General features: G+C 42.2%; 1 protein-coding gene across 1 annotated transcript in view; it reads right to left on the reverse strand.

The window, feature by feature from the left end:
• The window catches only part of LOC114686809 (carcinoembryonic antigen-related cell adhesion molecule 1-like), a 130,238-nt gene that overhangs the window by 28,402 nt on the left and 76,308 nt on the right, over positions 1-25,528 (reverse strand). The window contains exon 4 of the mRNA XM_037201461.1: positions 13,448-13,723. Coding sequence (XP_037057356.1) covers positions 13,448-13,723 — 276 coding nt within the window. The remainder of the gene's footprint in view (positions 1-13,447; positions 13,724-25,528) is intronic.

Below are 25,528 nucleotides of genomic sequence, written 5' to 3' on the forward strand. Positions count from 1 at the left end.
GAACAAGGGAAGGCTGTCTACTCTCCCCAAACTTATTCAATATTTGAATTTCTATCCACAGCAATAAGCCAACATAAGGAGATCAAGGGGATACAAATTGGAAAGGAAGAAGTCAAGCTTACACTACTTGCAGATGACATGATAGTATACATAAGTGAACCCGAAAATTTGACGAAAGAACTCATATAACTTATAAACAACTTCAGCAATGTAGCAGAACACAAAATTAACTAAAAAAAATCAGTAGCCCTCCTATATACAAATGACAAAGGGCCTGAGAAAGAAATCAGAGAAACATCACACTTTACAATAACCAGAAATGATATAAAATATTTTGGGGTAACTCTAAACGAGCAAAGGACCTGTATGACAAAAACTTTAAGTCCCTGAAAAAAGAAATTGAAGATGTCATAAAATGGAAAGATCTCCCATGCTCATGGATAGGTAGGATTAACATAGTAAAAATGGTAATCTTACCAAAAGCAATCTACAGATTCAATGCAATCCCCATCAAAATCCCAACACAATTCTTCACAGACCTGGAAAGAACAATACTCAACTTCATATGGAAAAACAGAAAACCCAGGACAGCAAAAGATTCCTGTACAATAAAACAAACTCTGGAGGTATCACGATCCCTGACTTCAATCTCTACTATAAAGTTACAGTAATAAAAACAGCTTGGTACTGGCACAAAAACCAACATGTGGACCAATGGAACCAAACTGAAGACCCTGACATTAATCCGCACACCTATGAACATATGATTGTTGACAAAGAAGCCAAAACTATACACTGGAAAAAAGAAAGCATCTTCAACAAATGGTGCTGGCATAACTGGATGTCAACATGTAGAAGATTGCAAATAGATCCATATCTGTCACCATGCACAAAACTTAAGTCCAAATGGATCAAGGACCTCAACATAAATCCAGTTACTCTGAACCTGATAGAAGAGAAAGTGGGAAGTAGTCCTGAACACATTGGCACCAGAAATTACTTCCTTAATATAACAACAGTAGCACAGACACTGAGAGAAACAATTAATAAATGGGACCTCTTGAAACTGAGAACCTTTTGTAGGGCAAAGGACATGGTCAACAAGACAAAGTGATAGCCTACAGAATGGGAAAAGAACTTCACCAACCCCACTTCTGACAGAGGGCTGATATCCACAACATAGAAAGAACTCAAGAAATTAGACATCAAAATACCCAACAGTCGAATTAAAAAATGGGCTATAGAGCTAAACAGAGAATTCTCAACAGAAGAAGCTCAAATGGCTGAAAGACATTTAAGGAATTGCTCAACATCCTTAGTCATTAGGGAAATGGAAATCAAAACGACTCTGAGACACCATCTTACACATGTCAGAATGGCTAAGATCAAAAACACTGAAGACAGCTTATGTTGGAGAGGATGTGGAGCAATGGGAACATGCCTCAACTATTGATGGGAATGCAAACTTGTACAGCAACTTTGGAAATCAATATGGTGCTTTCTTAGAAAATTGGGAATCAACCTCCCTCAAGACCCAGCTATACCACTCTTGAGCATATACCCAAAGAATGATCAATCACACCACAAGGACACATGCTCAAGTATGTTCATAGCAGCATTATTCATATTAGCCAGAACCTGAAAACAACCTAGATGCCCTTCAACTGAAGAATGGATAAACAAAATGTGGTACATATACACAGTGGAGTACTACTCAGTGGAGAAAAACAATGATATCATAAGGTTTGTGGGCAAATGAATGGAACTAGAAAAAATCATCCTGAGTGAGGTAACCCATACTCAGAAAGACAAATACGGTATGTACACACTCCTAAGTGGATACTAGATGTAAAGCAAAGGATAACCAGACTGCAACTCACAACTCCATGGAGGCTATCTAGTAAAGAGGACCCTGAGAAAGACACAGGGATTGCCCAATGACAGAGAAATGGATGAGATCTACATGAGCAAACTGGGGGAGGGGGATAATGGAGGGCAAGGGTCAGGGAAAAGAGAGCTTAGGGGAGAGGAAGGTTCCAGCTGGATCAGGAGCAGAGTGTGAGAACAGAGAGGGAGATACCATAATGAATGAGGACCCCATGGGAATAGAAAAAAGCAGAGTGCTAGAGAGGTCCTCAGAAATCCACAAAGATACCTCCACAGTGGACTACTGGATATGGTGGAGGGGTGTTTGAGCTGACCTGCTCTGGTGATCGGATGGCCAAACACCCTTGCTGTCATGATAGAACTCTCATCCAGTGTCTGATGGAAGCAGATGCAGAAATCCATGGACGAGCCCCAGGTAGAAATTCAATTGGAGAGAGAGAGGAGGGATTGTTTGAGCGATAGATATTGAGACCATGATTGGAAAAAGCACAGGGACAAATAGCCAAACTAGTGGAAACACATGAACTGTGAACCAATTGCAGAGGAACCCCCATGTAACTGTGCCAGGCCCTCTGGATAAGTGAGACAGTTGATTAGCTTGAACAGTTTGGGAGGCTGCCAGACAGTGGTGCCAGGACCTGTCCTTGGTGCATACTGGCTTTTTGGAACCTGGGGCCTATGATGGAACACTTTGCTCAGCCGTGGTGTAGGGAGGAGGGAACTGAACCTGCCTTGGCTGAGTCTACCAGGCTGAGCTGACTCCCCAGGGGAAAGCTTGCCTTGGAGGAAGTGGGAATAGGGGGGTGGCTTGGGGGAGAGGGGTGGGAGGTTGGAGGAGGGAGGACCGGAATCTTTGGCTGATATGTGAAATTAAGTCAATTATAAAATAAAAATACTATAAAAAATTCTCCAGGAGATCAAAACTGACCAATTCTCACAAGCAAAGAAGGATCAGGAGGAACACAATCTGACTACATTTTATGTCTCCCATTCACAAATTTTCTTTTACTTCTATGGGTGAGTGGATTATGCCCTCTCTCCATGGCCTCATCCCCTTCTCTCATCTGCTTATACCACGTATTTATTATTCCATAGGTATACTTAAGAGAAAAGTTTCTTTCTTAAAACTCCTCAGCTGCTTGTTCTACCACTAATACATATATTTGTTTCCAGCAGAAATTCTAATCATATAAAGAGTTATAGGTTGTCACCCTCTGGACCACAGACATGCTGTATAGCTGCAGGTCTGCATCCCATCCCCCAGTTCACACACATGTGTTGTCCAGCTCAGCCCTGCATCATGCCCTCTAGCACCTGAGACAGAAAATCCTGCTACACATGTCTTACAGAGCCTAAAACAGCCTGCTCTACCAGGGTTTTCACTGCATTCCAGCCTTCAGGTCCCTCAGCTTCAGACCCATATCAGAAGGAAGTAACAATGAATAATTTCTACAGCCCCTTTGTGATGTACCCCTCTTTTGGTGCTGAACTCCCCAGCCCAGGGGCTGGACTGCCCTTAAAAATACTCTATTATTAATTGTATAAATTCTGCCAATGATCCTGAAATCTATATACTATCAGATTTTCTCCTCATGTACTTCTGACAATTGTTCTGTAAGTCTTGCTATGCATACCCTGACATAGATTATTACAGTCCTCCCATAGCTAAATGGGTCAATATTGCCTTGATTATAAATTTAAATTATTAGGTCAGTTTCAACTGCAACCTGGGTCCAACAGGTGCTCATGACTAACTCAAGTAACTCTTTATCTAACAATGCCTCTTTTAAAATACCATTTAACCAAATTAATACTACTAATCAGAGATTGATAGAGTTATGTTCCAAACTAATCATTTGTTTTTGATAAGTCACAGTTATAGTATTTAGACATATTTGACCATATTATGCTATACTAGCTAATAATAGATTTTTATGTTTTTGATAAGTCACAGTTATAGTATTTAGACACATTTGACCATATTATGCTATACTAGCTAATAATAGATTTTTATGTTACTCCTCTGCTACCTACTTGGGACAGAGAAATTCTTATTATATACAACTATACCTAGTAGATGGCTAAACTAATTCTCAACTTGCCATCTACATAGATTATTGATTATAAATATTAATTAAACATGTTTTCATTTTTCAAATCATCTCCAACCTTAAATTTTTCCATGCATTTTGCTACCCTAGAGAGAATTAAACATTCTCTTTTACTAAATGAAAAAACTGGAACTGCTGCAAGGCATAGGAAAACATAATGGAATTCAGCTACTATCACAGAAACTACTACATGGAAAGGTCAAGGATTTTTCCCAAGGCCAAGCCATGGCTTAAGAAGTCTTGGTGATGTTTTAGCTCTTGTATATATATTAAATGGTTCCTACAATGATTTTCTTGTATGCTATGTGTGCTTCCAAGAACTCCTAACAGTGTATTTATCTAAATACCTATCAAGCATCCAAGGCCAAACAATCTGAACTAAGGTAACAACCTTATAGAAACAATGCCTGTCTCCTAGGTCAGGTGTATAGCTTCATTTCCTGTGTAATTTAAGCAGAGACCCTCCTTTCTTATACAACCTCACTAACATTGTAGACTCCTAACTTCTTACCTAATCACTTCTAGGAATGCAGACTGAGTATATAAATCTCTTTTCTTTGATATACTAATCAATCATTAGCTCTCAGTTGACCTCTTTTTTTTTACCACTCCCTTTTTGTGTTGTAAAAGAAAGCCTGATACTCACTGCTTGAGGTAAATTCTTACCTGCCTTTATAACCCTGTATGAATTCAAGCCTGATGACTTGCTCTGCCAGAGGATTGCTATTGCTTGGGTTTATAACTGAATACCTCAGAGACTTGGGGAAACTGAGAGGTATAAGGAGACTTAGAGGAAGATTTTGAGGAGAGAACTTGAGGACAAGATGAAAGATGAGAAAGAGCCAGCTAGGGACATACTAGATAAGTAAGGATGAAACGAGAAGGACCTAGATGAGGCAGAATTAAGATGAGAGAATTAAGATAGAACTTAGAGGGGACAGTAGATAAATATAGAGAGAAATCAGGCAAGAAAAAAGCTAGGCATGAAAACAGAACTGTAGCTGTGTAGCCAGGATTTTATCCCAGAGGAATAAAGTAGACAAAGAAAGTGCTTATTTCCCCAGATTTATTTCCCAAAAATAATGTTCACTGTTCATAGCTTCTCTTCTAGGCCCCTGGGAAGAATATTATTAAACTGGGTCCTTAATAATATTTGAGAATAACCTCCTCTATTTTATTGGACCACCATGGCTTAAAGTTAGATTTCAATAACAACAAAAATTACAGAAAGCCTACAAACTCATGGAAACTGAATAATGCTCAACCAAATCACCAATGGGTCAAGGAGGAAATAAAGAAAGAATTAAAGACTTCCTAGAATTCAATGAAAATGAATATACTACATACCTAAACTTATGGGACACTATGAAAACAGTGCTAAGAGAAAAATTCATAGCACTAAATGCCAACATAAAGAAGTTGGAGAAATCTCACACTAATGGTTTAACAGCACACCTGAAAGCTCTAGAACAAGAAGAAGCAAACTCACCCAGGGGGAATAGATGCCAGCAAATAATCAAATTGAGGGCTGAAATCAATAAAATAGAAACAAAGAGAACAATACAAAGAATCAATGAAACAAAGTGTTGGTTCTTTGAGAAAATCAACAGGATAGACAAGCCCTTGTCCAAACTAACCAAAAGGCAAAGAGAGAGAGCATCCAAATAAACAAAATCAGAAATGAAAAGGGATACAACACAACAGACAATGAGGAAATCCAGAAATCATTAGGTCATACTTCAAAAACCTCTACTCCACAACACTGGAAAATCTAAAAGAAACGAACAATTTTCTGGATAGGTACCATATACCAAAATTACACCAAGACCAGATAAACAATTTAAATAGACCTATAACCCTTAAGGAAATAAAAAACGGTCATTAAAATCTTCCAACCAGAAATAGTCCAGGATCAGATGGTTTCATCACAGAATTCTACCAGATTTTCAAAGAAACGCTAATACCAATACTCTTTGAATTGTTCCACACAATAGAAACAGAAGGAACATCGACAAACTCTTTTTACGAGGCTAAAGTTACACTGATACCCAAAACACACAAACATGTAACAAAGAATGAGAATTGCAGACCAATCTCCCTCATGAACATTGATGCAAGAATAATCAACAAAATAGTGGCAAACTGAATCCAAGAACACAGCAAAAAATTATCCATTGTGATCAAGTAAGCTTCATGCCAGAGATGCAAGAATGCTACCATATAAACAAACTGAAAGGAAAAAAAAACATGACTGTAGCATGAATCTTAGAGATCTTATTAATAAAATAAAGCCTGAGGCCAGTTATTGGGGTGAATGCTGGAAGATCAGAAAGACAGAACAGGTCACAGCTTCCTCACCTTGCCAGTTCCTCAGCTGATCCTGTTTCCTTAGACTGGAAGCCTCTGAGTCCTCATCCAGAATGAATCTCAGCTGAACTGCTACTAGAAGCCTAAAAGATTATCCAGCCAAATGTTTAACCAGCCAAGTGCTTCTAGTTTCTAGACTTCAGGCCTTATATACCTTTCTGCTTTCTGCCATCACTCCCTGGGATTAAAGGCTCGCTTTCCAGGATTAAAGGCGTGAGTCACCATGCTTGGTTATTTCCAGTGTATCCTTGAACTCACAGAGATCCATGTCTCCAGAAGGCTAGGATTAAAGGTGTGAATGCCACCATTTTTTAGCCTCTGTATCTAGTGGCTGTTCCATTTTCTGACCTCAGATAAGTTTATTAGGGTGCACAATATTTTGGGGAACATAATACCACCACACATGATCATTTCATTAGATGCTCAAAAAGCTTTTGACAAAATCCAACACCCCTTCATGACAAAGGTCTTGGGGAGATCAGGAATACATGTAACATTCCTAAGTATAATACAGGCAATTTACAGCAAGCTGACAGCCAATATCAAATTAAATGGAGAGACTCAGACTATTCCACTAAAATCAGGAACTAGACAAAGATGTCTACTCTCCACATATTTATTCAATATAGTACTTGAAGTTCTAGCTAGAGCAATAAGACAACAAAAGGAGATCAAGAGGATACAAATGGGAACAGAAGAAACCAAACTTTCCCTATTTGCAGAAGATATATGAGTGACCCTGAAATTTCTACCAGGAAACTCCCAAAGTTGATAACTTCCCACCTTTCTGTGGGAAGACTGATTAGGTGAGTTGAAGTGTGAGGATCTTAGCAAGTGTCCTTTCTACCTTGCTGTGTTTCTAGGTTGGTTCTCCCTCTTCCTTCCAATCCCCGAATTCCATCAATTTCATCCAGGCAATCACGTGAAGCTGTAGGAATGTGAGACAGGGTGATTGTGATTTTGTGTGTTGAATATCCAGTGTTTCTGTGGCCTCATCTTTTTCTCAGGGACTCAGTTGTGGCAGCCATGAATAAATCACCTCTTGCGGTTGTGATCTAAGTGACAGAAGGCCCAGGCTATTGGTTCTCAATGGATCAGCTCCTCTGCAGAGACCATGGTTTCTGCAGTGGGGTAGGAAAGCAAAAAAGACCCTGTAAGACCCCATTCCCCTCTGCTTGGTGACTGTGGGGAAATCAACCTCAACCTTGCAGAAACTCTGTTGGAACTGCACTGCAATCTAAGACATGCCCCACTCTCTTTCTCCACAGCGATCATATCTGCAAATGTCCTGAGGGTTATCTCAGGCTTATCTTCACAAGTATATCCCTCCAGTAATACTTTGCTTGTCTAAGCTCATCATGGACACATCCTGGAGGATGAAACCTTTGAATTACCAGGTTTGAAATTTTGCACCAGAATGCCCCCCCAGCACTCCCCCATCTTTTTCTCTCTCCCATTTTTACTTAGTAGCTATGTTACAGTGGTTTCACTTTTTGGATAACATGTGTCTTCCAACATCCCTTATGTATCAATGCCATCCTCAACTCTTTACTCCTTGTTGTGAATATTTTGGGCTCAAACCTCACTACTCTGCTCAAGAGTGATTATAATGCTAATGTTGACCTGGTGGTATGGTGTTTATGATGTGGCTGGCCCTGTATTTGTATCTGGCTTCATTTATATGATGAGTTTGTCATATAGAAATTATTTTCATTCAGATGATAAAAAACCAGAGCTTAAAGTGGTTTTCAAAAAGTACTTAAATCTGTATGTATAATCAGAGATAGACCTGGCTACCTGGCTTCTTGCTAACACTAGTGGTAGGAATAATTGCAGCTAACATTTTTTTCTTCCCGTGTGTGTGGTATTTTGCCAGAAAAGGTTACTTGATTATTATATTAAGTCTTTAAAAACTACTATGAGGCAGGTGAAGTATGTGATATAACCTAGCATCCTAGAATCAGAGGCTGAGGCAGGAGCATTGTGAATTTGAGGCAAGTCTGGATTACATAATGAGACCCTTGCCCCCTAAAAGTTCTCCCAAGCTAGTAGAAGGAGAAAACTAAAGATGAGAATGAAGATAAACAAAACAGAGACTAGAGTAACTGCAAAGAAATCGGATGCACCAAAAGTTGGTTCTGCAATAATGATTATCAATATTAGCAACCTTTTCCAAGATTAATGTTGAAAAAAGGAGATGGATATTACTAAAATTTGAGGCCTCACCATCCATTTTCAAGATTATGAAGAATTTCAAGAGTACTCAGTAGTTATATGCTAACTGCTGAGTGGCCTAGATGCAATGGACAAATTCCTACAAACCTGAATTATTTAGAAATGTGAAAGAAACAAAATCGAATAGTTGTATAACCAATAAGATAAAATCAACAAAAAAATTGACAAAATTTCACAGACATTGATGATAAAAACACTGAAACATGATGGAAGTCCAGCTTACTATAACAAAGGCCACACATGGAAACCCACAGCCAACATCATATTAAATGGGGAGTTGACAGCTTTCTCTCTAATATCAGGAAGAACACACGATGCTGTGACCACTTCTGTTCAAAAGACTCTTAAGAATGCTACACAGAGCCATTAGGTTAGACATTGAAATGAAGGTGCCCAATATTGAGGTGATTATCTATCTATCTATCTATCTATCTATCTATCTATCTATCTATCTATATATATATCTATCTAGATGTATATTATATATCTGTAGATGACAGGAACTTGTTCATAGAAAATCCTTAACATTGTACAGAAAGTTCTCAGAACTAAGTGAGTAAAACTAGCAAAATTGTTGGCTAATGAAAAGAACATGCCCAAGCGTTGTATTTCTGTATACTAATTTTGACCATGAAAAATTAGATTTTCATTTTTCCTGGCGGTGGTGGAGCTTCAACCTAGGGCCTTGTGCATGTCTGGCAAGGGTTTAGCCCCTAAGCAACAGTCCCAGCCTTAACAGTGAACAATTGGAAAGGAAATGAAGAAAGTATTTAGTTATGAGAGCACCAAAAAGAATAAAATACTTAGAATTAACTCTACCAAGGAGATAAAAGACTTGCACTCAGCAAACTCCCAATTAAGAGATGATGAAAGAATACAAGAAATGACAGCCATTGGGTTGATGGGTTGGAAGGCTTAATCTCATTATTACTGTTGTTCTGCAGTACTGGGATTAAACCCAGGGCTTTGTGCACAGTGAACAATGCTCTACCATTGTGCTGTATTCTAAGGTCTGCCTTTTAAATTTTATTTAGAAACAAGATGTCACTAAATTAACCAGGCTGGCCTGAATGGTTGTGGTAGGCACTTTAAAAAAGATTTTATAATTCAATTTAATGTTACATATCAGCCACGGTATCTTATTTTCCCCCCTTCTCGCCTCCCCCTTTCCCCCTCACTTTCCTCCCAGCCCGCCCCCCATTCCCATCTCCTCCAGGGCAAAGACTCCCCTCTGGATTGAGTTCAACCTGGTAGATTAAGTCCAGGCAGGTCCAGTCCCCTCCTCCCAAGCTGAGCCAAGTGTCCCTGTATAAGCCACAATCTCCAAAGAGCCAGCTCACACTGAGGACAGGTTCTGGAACCAATGCCTGGATGCCTCTTAAACAGATCAAGCTAATCAACTGTCTCACTTATCCAGAGGGCCTGATCCAGTTCGGGCTCCTCAGCTATTGGTTCATAGTTCATGTGTTTTCATTCATTTGCCTAATTGTCCCTGTGCTTTTTCCAATCTTGGTCTCAACAATTCTTGCTCATACAAACCCTCCTCTTTCTTGCCAATTGGACTCCTGGAGCTCCACCTGGGGCCTGGTCATGGATCTCTGCATCTGGTTTCCTCAGTCATTGAATGAGGTTTCTAGCACGAGAATTAGGGTGTTTGGCCACCCTATCACCAGAGTAGGTCAGTTCGGGCTTTCTCTCGACCATTGCCAGTAGTCTATTACTCCTGCCTCAGCTTCTTGAGTGGCTGGAATTATAGGCATAGGCCAGCTTGTCTGAAAGACTTTTTTTAAAAATAGATGACAGTATCACTGAATGTAGTCTATCAGTTCTATGCACATCAGATCAAAACCCCAGTGGCATTTTGCACAGAAATAGAGAAGTCCATTCTAGCTTTTCTGGAACTCACTATATAGATTAGGCTGGCCTCAAACTCCCAGAGATCCACCTGTCTCTGCTCCCAAGAGCTGGGGTTAGAGGGAAGTACCATACCTGGCTTTAAAAGTATCTTGAAAAAGAAAAAGGAATAAAATTGCAGGACATCCTGCATGATTTCATAATTTAAGTACAAAGCTGCAACAATCAAAATAGTCTACTGCTGACATAAAGGCAGACATACAGATCAGTGAAATAGAATCAGAAAGCTCAGAATTGCTCATGTACATTGGCCATGAGTAAATTAAAGATTAGTTGATACGATCAATATATGTGTTTATGGGGCACAGTTTTGCATATATATTATAATGTGTGTCAGATCTGAGCAGTTGGCATATCCACCATTTCATCTGTCCCTTTTCCTGTTTGTTACAAACATTCATTTCTTCTGGCTCTTTTGAATTACTAGGTGTGAAACAGAGTTGTCCTGTTGAGTTACAGAACTTGGAAGGCATTCTTGCTGTCCTTCTGACCCTCTGTGACCAGATGAGTTTTAATCAGGCTGCTAATATTGTTCAAGGATGGAGGAATGATCAGTTAAACAAGGAATGTTGAGAAAATGGGATATCCAGATAAAAGAATGAAGTTAAGTCTTCATCTAACTATATATAAAAATCAACTCTAAATGGATCAAAGACCTAAAATGGATCAGAGCTGAAAGTCACCAGACTTTTAGGAGACAGGATGAAAGCATCTTGACATTGGATTTCGAATGGTGTCTTTGTTATGATGCCAGATGCATCATATGGGCCTTTTGGCTGCTTATATGTCTCTGCAGAACATGCCTGTTTGGTACCTGAGGAGGACAGAAGAGGGTGTTGAATTTTTGGGCCTTAGTTACAGACAGTAATAAGCTGCCATGTGGGTGCTGGGAATTGAACACCTGTCCTTTGGAAGAGCTGCTAGGGCTCTTAACTATTTTTTTTTTTTTTTTTTGGTTTTTCGAGACAGGGTTTCTCTGTGTAGCTTTGCGCCTTTCCTGGAGCTCACTTGGTAGCCCAGGCTGGCCTCGAACTCACAGAGATCCGCCTGGCTCTGCCTCCCGAGTGCTGGGATTAAAGGCATGGGCCACCACCGCCCGGCGCTCTTAACTATTGAGCTATTTCTCCAGTCCCATGTGTATATTTGGTTTATGGGAGTGGAGAGATAGCTTAATAGTTACACATCAAACACACACACACACACACACACACACACACACACACACACACACACACGCGCGCACCCATGCACACACATACACACACACATACTACTACTACTTCTACTACTACTACACACCGCAAATAAACAGTTATTAGAAAAAAGAGTCTTGTGCAAGGAGATCATGCTGCAAATGTGAGCATGAGGATAAGAAATATATGGGCCAACAAGAAGGCTCAGTTGGTCAGAGTGCCTGCTGTACTGCCTCCCGTTACCTACCCCCAACTGCCACAAAGAAAAAAAATGCACAAGAGATGACTGGCCACACTATTGGAGGCCCATGAACTGTAGACTGATGACTATGGAGCCCCCATGGGACTGGACTAGGCCCTGTGAATACAGAAGACAGTCGTTTGGCTCGAACTGTTTGGGTGGTACCCGGGCAGGGGGATCGGGATCCATCCCTGGTGCATGGGCAGGCTTTTGGGTTGCAGTGCTGTGGAGTGATGCTTGTGCAGCCTTGGTACAGTGGGAAGGGGCTTGGACCTGCCTAGGCTCAGTGTGTCGAGCTCTGCTGACTCCCCATATGTGGGGATGTGGGATGGCTTGGGAGGGGGAGAAGGGAGGAGTTGGGATCGGTGGGTGGTATGTAGAGTGAGTAGAAAATTTCTTAATAAAGAAAAATGAAAAAAAAAAAAAGAAAAAAAATGCACAAACAAATGTGGGCCAGTGAAATGGCTTAGCAGATGGGCTGGTTCACCCACCTGAGTTCAATCCCCATCCATGGAGAACTAGCTCCCACAAATTGTCCTCTGACATCCGCACACTAGGTGTGGAACACCCACACAAAATAATAAATATGCAAACATAGCAAGAAACTCAATACAGGTCCTTTCTATCTGTGGATTTTATATTTGTGGTTCAAAACCTTGGAAACAAACTATTTGGAAAAGTATCTCTACAGTGAAAAATGTGTTGATTCATCCTATCATGGTCCAGTACTCAAAATAAGACTAGTGTCTATGCAGTATTCATATTAGATATAGAAAATAATCTAAAGATAATCTGAATGTGTGGAAGGACATATAGAGTAACATGAATATTTTACTAGATTCTGAGGGTTGACTGTGTGACTGACTCAGACCCTAAACTCTTAATCACTTTGCATTTCTATTAGCTACATTGACATCTATTGTTGTTAATATTGACCGGGTCTCACAATGTAATCTGGGTTGGCCTTGTACTTTTTTTTTTTTTTAATTAAGAGATATTTCTATTCCTTTTACATACCAACCACAGATTATCCTGTCCTCCCTCCTCCTGCACCCCAGCCTTCCTCCTCATAAGACCTCCATTTCCACCTTCTCCAAAGCAAGGTCTCCCATGGGGAGTAAGCAGAGCCTGGTACATTCAGTTGAGTGGCCTTGTACTTCTATGCCTCCTGCTTCATGCTCTTTCTCTTTTGAGACAAGGTCTCACTATGTAGCTCTGACTAACCTGAAACTGGCTACAAAGACCAGGGTGGTTGGAAACTCACAGAGATCCAACTGTCTCTGCCTCTGATGTGCTGGGGTTAAAGGCATGCAGCACTGTGCTCACCTTGCTTGTTGTTGTATCATAAGATTAACATGCATCCATCACCAAGCTGGCTGTATTTGTATCTTGAAACATGTTTTTCTCCTTGTGACTTTGATCCAGTCTGTACTCTATTGATAAAGAAACTGCCCCCATCCCCAACACTATGGAGTAAGAATGGAGCAGAGATCACTCACCTATTATGTTCAGAGTAATGCGGTCACTCCTCTTGTTAACGAATCCCTTGGTTACCTCACACTGATAGTCCCCTGAATCCTCACTCCTGGCAGGGTCTATTTGCAGGGTGCTGTTGTTCGGGGACAGCCTCATCTTATTTGTGATTCTTAGACGCTGAGAGTTGAAGAGCCAATAGATGGAGATCCCAGTGTGATTTGACAAGCAGGTCAGGGATATAGACACCAGCTCTTTGACTGTGGTGTTGGTGACTTGGATGGAGGGTGGAGTCACTGGATCTGTGGATAAATAGTGGAGGGGAACAGCTGAGAGTCCTTCCCCCTCAGAGATCTCATCCAACTCACAGGGCCTATAGAATGAAGTGGCCCCCTGCAAGATCACATGTTTGGGTTCACGGTATGTTCTGTAAGGAGAGAGATGAATCTTACTCTTACCAAGATCACCCACAGTGACCCTAACTCAGGGTATTTGTGTAGATTCCACACCGCGTGCCTCTTCAGCCCACATGTCCAGAAATCTCATGGTTGGTGGTATATATTTCCTAATGATTTTTGTTGGAATTCTTGCTCACACTTTTGGTAAGTGTGAACAGTCAGATCCCTCTTTTATCAAATAGCCTTCTGTTTTTTCTTTTATTAAATAATTTGTCATGGGGTTAAGATGGCCCACATAATCTTAAAGGTATTAAAGGCTAGACCTCAGGACTGGGAGAAATCCCTGACTGAAGAATTTCTGTTTGTAGAAAAATTGTATTTCTTGCCCCATGGATATGGATTAAATACTACAGAGAAGAGGTGAATAATCACAGTGCTGACCAAAGCCTGCCACTCTAATCCTCAATACTGATTTTTTTTGAGACAGGGTCTCAATGTACAGTCCTAGCTTGCTTGGAACTTGCTATGTAGACCAGGCTGACCTCAAACTCACACTATCTACCCTCCTCTCCCTCCTCAGTGCTGGAATAAAAAATGTGTGCCACCACACTCAACTGACATTTGTTTTTTGGACCTTGAGAAGAGTAAGCAAAAGAACATCATCAACTGTCAGTGACATGGTTCACCCTGACTCAGAACAGGGCTCCCAGGCACCTTCTTCACCCACTCTTCTCATCCCATGGAGTCAGAACTGAGCCAGTCACTGTGAGACAGAAGTAGACCTGGGAGCAGAGGAAAAATTCTGTGGGGAATATTCTCCTCCAGTTTGGAGAAAAAGAATGTGAGCACAGTTGAAAGCCCTGAGTGTTCCTTGTAGGTCATGGAGGTCATAAAATAAAAATGGAGGGGGCAGGGAAGCTTGTTTTAGGCACAGAAGGAAATCTTGACCTTGAGGCTCTCCTAACCATGGAAAGTCCTTCACACAACCTAAGGCTTTCCAAGACTGGAAGAACCTCCTCCTCACATTGCAAGCTCCATCCCTGTCAGGCAGAAATCAGAGAACCAGGAGGCCATTAGACATAGGGATGGAGCAGGAGGCTTGTGGGAAGACTGAGTTTTGCTTGATCCCATATACATGCACTGGAAATTAAATGCTTCTGCATCTTCCCAGAAAGCCAAAGGACTGCACTCCAAACCTGGTGATGATATTTCTGAGATCTACTTACTAAGGACTGTAATGTTCTTGACTGTGGTCTTATTGAGGACAGTGACAGTTATCGACTAGGCAGGTATAAGATCTGCTATTATTAGTATTGATGTAAGGAATAAAGTGCTTTTGGGAGGATGACTGGAGCTCTCCATTGACAAACAAGGAGTATTGTGCAGGTGGGTTAGCATCTGTGTGGCAGGAGAGGCTGAGGTTTGTCTTTGAATGGAAATTAATATTTGAGATGTATATGATTGGAACAAATGGACCATATTAAAACACACGTGATGTCAACAGAGGTAAGGGGAAATCCTGGTTTGTAGAAAGACATAGTATCTCTTTCACCTGTGCTTAAACCTTAGTTGAGCAGGTCCTACCCAGAGCTTAAGTCAGTTTAGTAGAAGAGTTTTCATGCAGCATGCACAATCCCTGATCTATCTCAAGCACAACACACAACATCTCCTCTGCACACTCATGTGTGCACTGAGCCTGAGTCTGACATGCCCCCTGTTTACATCACCCTTAACCTCTCTAGGCAGTAAAAGTCCCTGCAGCCCATTCAAGCTCTATGCTGGGCCTGTTTACATGTGCTTGGGCTGGGCCAGGATGCCCTGACAGTCTAGGTATCTGTATGGTAGGTCTATGTCATGAACCCAAGGGGACTGGGACTGAGTGTGGTAGATCTAGCCCTCTGTATTTAGGCAGTTGGGGCCAGGATGAAACAGAAAATACTTATAGGTAATGTTCAGAGAGAATGGGTCACATGGGAGTCCCTCACTGGTTTCCAGGTTCACATTCATATGGTCCTGTGTCAGTCCTCACAACACTGAGTAAAGTGAGAGTCCTGTTGTCCTCAGACAGCTTCAGCCTGTCCTCCTCTGAGATGCTTTGGTCATTTATCCTCCACAGGTAGCCTGCATTCTGAGTCTTAGGCTCACACTTTAATGCTACTGAGTTCCCACCCTCCATGGGTTGGAATTGTTGGTTGTGATGTTGGGCTTGGGTTGAGGTGCTGAGCTGACCACAGAGAGATGATGGCTTTGTGTGGTACTTCTGATTCTTTTAAAGCCTCTTACAACCAGAGATATTTTCTTAACTTCCAGGCAACCCAGATCCTTAAAGAATCAGTCAGGAAGCAAATTACAGGCAGATGGAGTGGTGAGTGCTCAGAGATAATGGGGCCTCCTGTGCTGTATATGGTAGAAGCAAGGACTTTCTCATGAGAGAACTGAGCTGCAGTGTTTCGTGATGGTCAGACTCAAGAATCAGAGACCTCATTCTATTTCCTGGTCCTCACTGACCCATTGCCTGCCTTAGGACACAAGGTTTGAGTCCCTGCATCTACACTGACCTCTCCTGCTGTGTGTAGACCAGAGCCCTCCCAGCCTTTGCTGTTCAGGGCCGTCCTACAGATAGGTCATGATCAGTCTTTTCATTGAGCTTCCCTCAGAAACCTGACAGCCTGTCAGAGATCTCACAGAGCTCAGGTGAACTGAGCTGCAGTGTGGTCATATTGTATTCCCCAAAATATTGTGAACCCTAATAAACTTATCTGGGGTCTGAGAACAGAACAGCCACTAGATATAGAGGCTAGAAGATGGTGGCACTCACACCTTTAATCCTATCACTTGGGAGGCAGTGATCCATCTGGATCTCTGTGAGTTTAAAGCCACACTGGAAACAGCTAAGCATGGTGACTCACGCCTTTAATCCCAGGAAGTGATGGCAGAAAGCAGAAATGTATATAAGGCATGAAAACTAGGAACTAGGCTGGTTAACCTTCAGGCTTTTGAGAAGCAGTTCAGCTGACATCCATTTGGATAAGGACTCAGATTCTTCCAGTCTGAGAAAACAGGATCAGCTGAGGAATTGGCAAGGTGAGGTGGCTTTGGCTTATTCTGCTTCTCTAATCTTCCATTGGCTCCAGGTTTGTTTTTATTAATAAGACCATCTAAGATTCATGTTACATCTGGCACCCAACTTGTCGGGTACAAATTCTTGAAAAAGCCACTTGCTTGTGGCCTTGTGGGCTCCAGCTCAGACCTGAACTACATGGGGCTGGTTGTGGTGGTGCATACTGGTTGGATTTACTGAAAGAGGCAGAGGCAGGAGGATCCCAAGTTTGAGATCAGCCTAGGAGGTTTGCTAAGGAGAAGCTCTGGTTGGCTGGGGCCCAGCCACAAACAGTGGCAGCAGGACCGTGGAGGCAGCAGCTGCTGCTCTAAGTTGCTGGCTTCTTCTCATCGCGTTGGTGACTACTGTGATGCTGCTACCTGGGATGAAGGGTTTATTGATGCTTGTTCAGAGAATTGCCCGAACCATCGTGTTACAAGAAAGCATCAGCAAAGCTCAGTTTGGAAAAGTTTGGCAAGACAAATGGTGGGGAGAAATTGCTGTGAAGACTTTCTCTTCTAGGGAAGAAAGTTCATGGTTCTGAATGACATACATATATCAGACTGTGATTGCTCCAAACCACAGAGAAGGCACACACACACAAAATCTGCAGGGAACCATGGCCACGCCTAACAGCAACTTTGAAATCTTCAAATCTTCAAAAGAATGATGGGACCCCACAACGATGATTCCACAAGGACTATGGTAAAGCCATTAAGCTTATTAACAACACGGAAAGATCGACTTTGGACTACAAACTACTCAGGAAAATTTCAAGATGGCTAGCTGAGATGATCCAGCCTGACAGACTACTTGAACAAGGACTTGAGACAAGCCCTGCACTTTCCCATTATGCAGAGATTGGACAAATAATACAGCTAAATATCTCAGGACTTGACAATTAACCCCAAATTTTCTTTTCAGGATTCCCTAAAGACATCTTCACCCACAAGAAGCAGGAAGTAATTTAAAGAAAATGATGCCCATATTCCCAAGTGGTGGGATGGGTAGTTTTTTTTGGTTGTTTAATGAGTTACGGATATTGTTATTGTTTATGATGGTTGGTTACAAGTTGTTAATTGTTAATGGTCAGAAAAAAGCTGAACAAGGAGATTAGATTCAGAGTTTTTGTTTAAAAAAAGAAAACGAAAAAAGAGAACATAGATATGAGGTAGATCATTGAATCTACTCTGAGAAAAAAAGATAAAGAAATAATAGGATAAATGGGTAGATTATTGAATCTACTCTAAAAAGAAAAAGGGGGAGATATAAAAGTGACAAAAGGTTGACTATTGAATCTATTATGAAAAGGAAAAAGAGAATATGGATACAAGATAAAAAGGTCAATTATTGAATCTACTTTTAAAAAGGAACTATTTGTTTTAAATAGGATAAGTAATGAAATTTTTTGTCTGAATTTATCAAATGTTAATGGACTAGACATTGTTAATGTATATAATGGAGTTTTTTGTCTGAATCTGTCAAATGTTAATGGACTAGACATTGTTAATGTAATTCTTGACTGTATATATTGTATATACTTATTGGATATAGTTTTTCTTGTATTAGTTATGAGCATTTTTTAAATTTTAGACAAAAAGGGGAAATGTGGTGATATTGTGTTCCCCAAAATATTGTGCACCCTAATAAATTTATCTGAGGTCAGAGAACAGAACAGCCACTAGATATAGAGGCCAGAAAATGGTGGCACACACACCTTTAGTCCTATCACTTGGGAGACAGAGATCCTTCTGGATCTCTGTGAGTATAAAGCCACACTAGAAACAGCTAGGCATGGTGACTCACATCTTTAATCCAAGGAAGTGATGTCAGAAAGCAGAAAGGTATAAAAGGTGTGAGAAAATAGAGAGGTTAAGCTTCCAGGTGTTTGAGCAGCACCGTTCAGCCGAGAGGCATCCAGCCTGAGGAAACAGGATTAGCTGAGGAATTGGAAAGGTGAGGTGGCTGTGGCTTGTTCTGTTTCTCTGATCATTCATCGTTCACCCCAATACCTGGCCCTGGGTTTGTTTTTATTAATAAGAACTTTTAAGATTCCTGTTATACTGCAGTGTTTATTGATGGTCAGACTCAAGACAAAGAATGAAAGGCCTCATTTTATCCCTGGTCCTCACTTACCCATTGCCTCTCTTGAGACACAAGGTTTGAGTCCCTCCAGCCACACTGACCTCTCCTGCTTTGTGTAGATCAGAGCCCTCCCAGCCTTTGCTGTTCAGGGCTGTCCTACAGATAGGTTATGATGAGTCTTCCCATTGAGCTTCCCTGAGAAATCTGACTGCCTGTCAGAGATCTCACACAGCTCAGGATCTTGCTGACATATAGGTCAGGCTAGGCCACAGGTGGACTATTCTTGTCAGGTGTTTGATGTTGATTGACATGAATTTGGGAGCCCTATAAGAATCCTGAGTCTATGAAATGATCTAGAAGATTGAAGGTCACCTAGTTGGTCTCCATGGTGGGGAGGCTGGAGATGTGGTTGTGGACAGAGAGCTTGTGCCAGTGAAGGGCTATTTGACCCTGACTCAATGACTGTGTTTCCTGTCTCAGTTTCCCTATAAAAGAACACATGGTAAATGATCATTGCTATGCCTGCAAGTTAACCTTAAATGTGAACAACAACCTGACCTTCCACTAAGCAGTGTCTGTTCGTGTTTGCCTGCAGGAAATAATCCCTAGGCTGGACCCCAGGAGGGCAAGGAGCTGCCATTTGTACACTTTTTCTTCTATCTCTTTAGGGCTCTTGCCTTCCTGGGAGATCTTAGATCATCAGACTAGTTAGCTGATTGCTTTTCCTACCTGTCTGTCTAGGCTGAGCAAACTGATTCTCAGGAAGGGATGCCCAGGTGACCTACCTCAGACATGGCTCTCAGAGGCTGACTGTCAGGAGGATCCCAGCCTACAATTCACTGTTGTCCCTTGTTAACTCCAACAGGAGGTTAAATTCCAATCCAGTCTACAAGCTTCCCAGGATTCCTGATCCAGTATAGCACTGGTTTCTTGAGCAAAGCTATTGGGGGGTCATCTCTCTGTGAGACTCTCATAGTTTCCTCAACCAGGCCCTGCCTGAGTCCTGAAGGGTCTTTCTCAAGGCCATGGTCATGATGATCATCTAAGACCCTAGGCAAAGTGTGACATGCCTGGGTTCAGTTCCCTCACCCCCTTTTCTCTAAGAGTGGATTCAATTGATTTCCCACACATTAATGTATGTCCTTTACTGAATGTTTGAACCACAATGTGGGGACCATAACACAGAGGCACACCCTATGTGTGCAATAGGATTAGCTCCACCCTCGACCCAGAGGTTACAGAGAATTACTTACCGTGTACATATAACTGCAGAGTTGCTCTCTTTTCATCAAAGTCTTCCGTAGTCACAACTAGCAAATAGACTCCCGCATCTTTCTTAGTGACATTCTCGAAGAGTAAGGATCCATCGGTGTGTATTGTCTCTCTGTTGCTGTAGAGAGGTCCTCTTTCTATTTTACTTCTGTGTGTTATCAATCGTATAATGCTGTTTGACATATTAAGTCGATCCCCCCTGAACCAGTTAAAAAACTTCTGTGACTGTGGCATATTAAGGGCAAGGAAAAGAACGTTGTCCCCTTCACCAGCGTGTGGTGGAACTGCCTCCACAGTGAGTTCTGCAGTGGTGGCAAAGTTCCAGAAGGTTAAAAGCAAGGCTAAGAGGGAAGAGAGAAAAAAAAAATCTATCAATATTAGGACCTTTGCATTAGGAACTTTGGAATGTGAGTGTCTTCAACTCTCAGTCTTAGTATGTGTGCCCTGTTGGGACGAGGTCAGCAGCAGCATCCCCATTCATCAGTACCCCTGAATCTTTCCACTGTATGGAACTATCTTCTCAGGTATCTACACAGCTCAACCCTCACTGCCCTCAGAACTCTACTCATAATCAGCATCTTTGGTGAGTGTAGACATGTCTTGTTGACCTCCTCCTCTAAAGACTCTGTGCCTTCATTTTCTGACCTTTCCATGCTCTGTTTCTTCTGAAGTGCTTGTCAACCCCTGGGCCAACCTTCTAGATGTCCTTGCTGCTCTGTCTTCCTGCCCAGTAGTAGTAGGCAGACTGCTTTAATTTTGGTTTAAACCATACTGCCTAGAGCAGGTTCAGATACCTGTGAGTAAATGAGTGTCCCAGAGCCTGGGGTTTATTTGAAGATTTCTCAGGGTCCTATGAAATGAGGCTGCGGTGTACTCACCTTCGTTTGAGTTTTACTTGGAGAGTCACCCTGACAGAGGTGTGAATGTCAGTCTTCAGGATCCAGTGGCCAGTGCTGATATACTTACAATGTGGAACAACTGAGTTTTTCCTCCTCCACACCAATTCCCATCCACCATGAGCTTCCTGTTGCACTCAGGCTTCAAGCAGAAGCCAGACATACCTTCTCAGGCTCTTTCCCTCTCCCCAAAGACCTCATTTAGTCTCTGAGTTCTCCTACTCCAGAGGAATGTCTCCTCACCTGTGAGTAGGAGTCCCCTCCAGGAGACCTGTCCTTTGTGGAGAGGGGCTGAGGTGAGCTCCATAGTCTTTGCTGTGGGCTAGGCTCTTCCTCTGGAGAGGAGGTTTGACTCTCAGGCTCCTGGCAAGCTGGGCCCCTCTGGTGTCTGCTCTGATTTTATTCCCAGACCTCAGCCTCCTCCCAGAGGAGGGAACCTCCTGGAGTCAGATGGTCAGTGGGTGGAGTCTGTGTGTGTGCATTGCTCTATTCTTCTGTGAGTGCTGCCTCCCATCCTTCTATTCCTTTGTTGTTAGGTGTTCTAGAACATACTTTGAGCCGCATGGCTGAGAAGTGTCCTGTGTCCTGAGAGAACAGCAGCTCACCTCAGGGCCAAGGGTGTATTTCCATGTGACATAAAACCCAGCAGAGCACAGTCTGCCCTGTGATCTCAATGATCAGGGAGGGTGGGATTTATTCCCAGCACAGAGTGGCAGTCTTCCCCAGGGGGCTGGAAAAGGTCTTAGCTGAGTGATGACTGGGGAGGACCCAGATTCATACTCACTGGTGCCACCTACAGGTGTCTGATCCATGGATACATGCTATCTCAGGGGTTTGTATCCTGGTGTGCAGGATGAGGTGACCTGTGTGTCCTAGAAAGAGTACCATGTGCTCAGCTTCCTATGGAGGGCACCAGGACCCCAACTTCCTGTGCTGGCTGAATGTGATTCAGGTCTGCCCATGCCCTCCCTGACCTTTCTGGGATGACTTTGCTCTCCTTGGTGATTGCCCTGTGATCTCCCTGTCTGTCCTCATGGATGTTGAGAGGAGGGAGGGGAGCACATACGGTCTCCTTGCAGAGTGGGGGTCTCAGTGACACAGGGAATGACTATGTGAGGGAGTTCCAGGTTTTTTGGAACTGGGGTGGAAACAAGGCTGAAAGATAGGTTCACAGCTCAAGAATTTTCCCTGTTGATTTTGGGTTTATTGTCGTCTCCTGGTGTTCATGAGGAGACCTGCAGCTCATGTCTGGGCTGCTACAAGGATGGTAGCCAAGCTCCAAATGCTGTAATAAAGCTGAACACTAGTTTTCCAGAAAGGTCCCAGTGTGCAGCCTCCTCTGAGGATCTAGGTAGATTTTTGCTGGAGACTAGAATAACTGAGGTGAGACTCACTGCCGTTTTGATCTGCAGTTCCATGAAGACTGATGATGTTGTGCCCCCTTTCCCATGTGTGTTTATTAGCTTTTTGTACATCTTGTCAGGGCAGGAATACTGAAGTCCTTTGCTCACTCTAAAATCCTTTTATTCCAACTTTAAATTTTAAAGGAAAGTACATTCATTCACTAAGAGTAACACATATTTTAATTATAACATAAAGAGAAAACTATACCAAACCCTGCAAGCTTCTCACTGTTGGTAACTCTGTTGCTGGTGTGTTAGTGTTTGAGATATAGGGCCAGTAAGTCATAATTGCCAGGACTTTTAAAAAATTCCCCAATTATGATGATTTAAGGATACATTGGACAGCTTTTACTCTCTATAGTTGTTATAGATGAATTTCTTGTTTAAAGAATAACACACCCTAAGTTGGTAGCACTTACAAGAACTGCATTGTACAGGGACATTTAAAAGATGAAAAACAACTTCAAGTTTGGGCTCCCAGTAAGTTGGCAGCACAGAGTTACATGTAGATGTTGCTTTTTAAGCACCTGTTTTGTATCAAATACAATGTTCCATGTTGAGAGAGCATTCAGAGGACCCACACAATGTACAGCATGTATGTGAAATCATTAGGGAGTATTTTGCATCTTTAAAATTACCTTTCATGTTCTCCTTCTTGTATGCTGTACTGTGCCTCCACATATTTAATTACATATGTACATGCATACATTATATAAACTAGGATCCACACACAAGAAAGAACATGTGGTTTTTCCCTTGAGATTGCATGATCTTGGCGGGCGGTGGTGGTGCAAGCCTTTAATGCCAGCACTTGGGAGGGAGAGGCAGGTGAATCTTTGTGAGTTCAAGGCCAGCCTGGTCTACAGAGCGAGATCCAGGAAAGGCGCAAAGCTACACAGAGAAACCCTGTCTTGAAACACACACACACACAAACACACACACACACACACACACACACACACACACACACACACACAGAGTGTGAGTTTGGGCGATTTCACTTAACAGTATACATTCTAAGTCTATCCACTTTCCTGTAAATTTTGTGATTTCATTTTTCTCTAGAGATGAATAATATTTCATTTGGTATATGTACTAGACTTGCATTATGCATTCATCTGTTGATGGACATCTAGATTGGTTCCATCTCCTTGCTATATTGAATAGAGCAGCAGTAATCATGGAGTGCCAATATCTCTATGATAAGGTACAGGATCTCTGGGGATATTCTCAGTAAAATAGCTAAGTTGCGTGGTATTTTCTAATGTTTTGAGGGACTGTCACAAGCTCTATATAATGACTGTATTAATTTTCACACCCGCCAGCAGTTAATACGTGTGTCTCTTTCTCCACATCCTCTGCAACATTTGTTGTCATATGTTTTGATTATAGCCAATCTACCTGGGGTGAGCTGGTATCTGACAGTATTTAATTTCCATTTCTCTGATGACTAGGCATCACTTTTTTCCTGAGTTGTATAAGTTATTTTTTCTGAACACAAAAGCTGTACCGTATAGATGACTTACAAATATGCTTTTCTGTTCTGTAGGTTGTCATTTCAGTTTTTAGTTTTAATTCATAAACTTACTTGTGGTGGTATTGTGTTCACCAAAATATTGTGTACTCTAATAAATTTATCTGGGGTCAGAGAACAGACAGACACTAGATACAAAGGCTAGAAAATGGTGGCACTCATACCTTTAATCCTAGCATTCCAGAGATAGAAATCCCTCTGGATCTCTGTGAGTTCAAGGCCACTTTGGAAATAGCCAAGCAAGGTGACACATGCCTTTAATCCCAGAAAGCCAGCCTTTAATCCCAGGGAGTGGTGGTAGAAAACAGAAAGATATATAAGGGTGAGGACCAGAAACTAGAGGCATTTGGCTGGTTAAGCATTTGGCTGGTTAAGCTTTTGGCTGGTTAAGCATGTGGCTGGTTAAGCTTCAGGCTTTCCAGCAGCAGTTCAGCTGAGAGCCATTGGGATGAGGACATAGAAGCTTCCAGTCTGAGGAAACAGGACCAGCTGAGGAACTGGCAAGGTGAGATAGCTGTGGCTTGTTCTGTCTCTCTGATCTACCAGCATCGACCCCAATAACTGGCCTTGGGTTTGATTTTATTAATAAGTACCTTTAAGATTCCTGCTACACTTACTGTCTTCGGGTTACTATTGCTGCAATGAAACACCATGATCAAAAGGAGTTTGGGAAAAGGAAGTGTTTATTTAGCTTACCCTTCCATATCATTGTTCATCATTAAGGAAGTCAGGACAGGAACTCAAACAGAGCAGGAACCTGGAGGTAGAAGCTGATGCAGAGACCCTGGAGGAGTGCTGCTTACTGGATTTCTCCTCATGGCTTACTCAGGCTGCTTTCCTATAGAACCAAGGACCACTGGCCCAGGAATGGCTCCAAATACAATGGGAAGTTCCCTCCCCCATTAAGCACTAATTAAGAAAATGCTCTTCAGGCTTGCCTACAGCCCAGTCTTTGTTTGTTGTTGTTATTAATTTTTTTTCATTTATTTTACATACCAACCACAGTTTCCCCTCCTTCCTCACTTCCTATCCCCTCCCCCACCTCCCATCCTCCCTCCCATCCATCTCCTCCTCCTCCATTCAGAAATGGGCAGGCCTCCCATGGGAGTCAACAAAGCATGGCATATCAAGTTGAGGCAGGACTAAGTCTCTCTCTCCCCCCCACCCCCACCCCGAATCAAGACTTCACAAGGAATCCTAGCATGGGGGAATAGTTTCTAAAAAGGCAGGGACCCCTGGTCCCACTGCTAGAGGCCCCACAAGCAGACAGAGCTATACAACTGTCACCCACATTTAGAGGGCCTAGGTTGGTCCCATGAAGGCTCCCTAGCTATTGGTCTAGAGTCTGTGAGCTCCCACTAGCTTGTTTCAGTTGTCTCTGTGGGTTTCCACATCATGATCCTGACCTCCCCTGTTCAT

This window comes from Peromyscus leucopus, chromosome 1, assembly GCF_004664715.2.
Source record: "Peromyscus leucopus breed LL Stock chromosome 1, UCI_PerLeu_2.1, whole genome shotgun sequence".
Taxonomy (NCBI): domain Eukaryota; kingdom Metazoa; phylum Chordata; class Mammalia; order Rodentia; family Cricetidae; genus Peromyscus; species Peromyscus leucopus.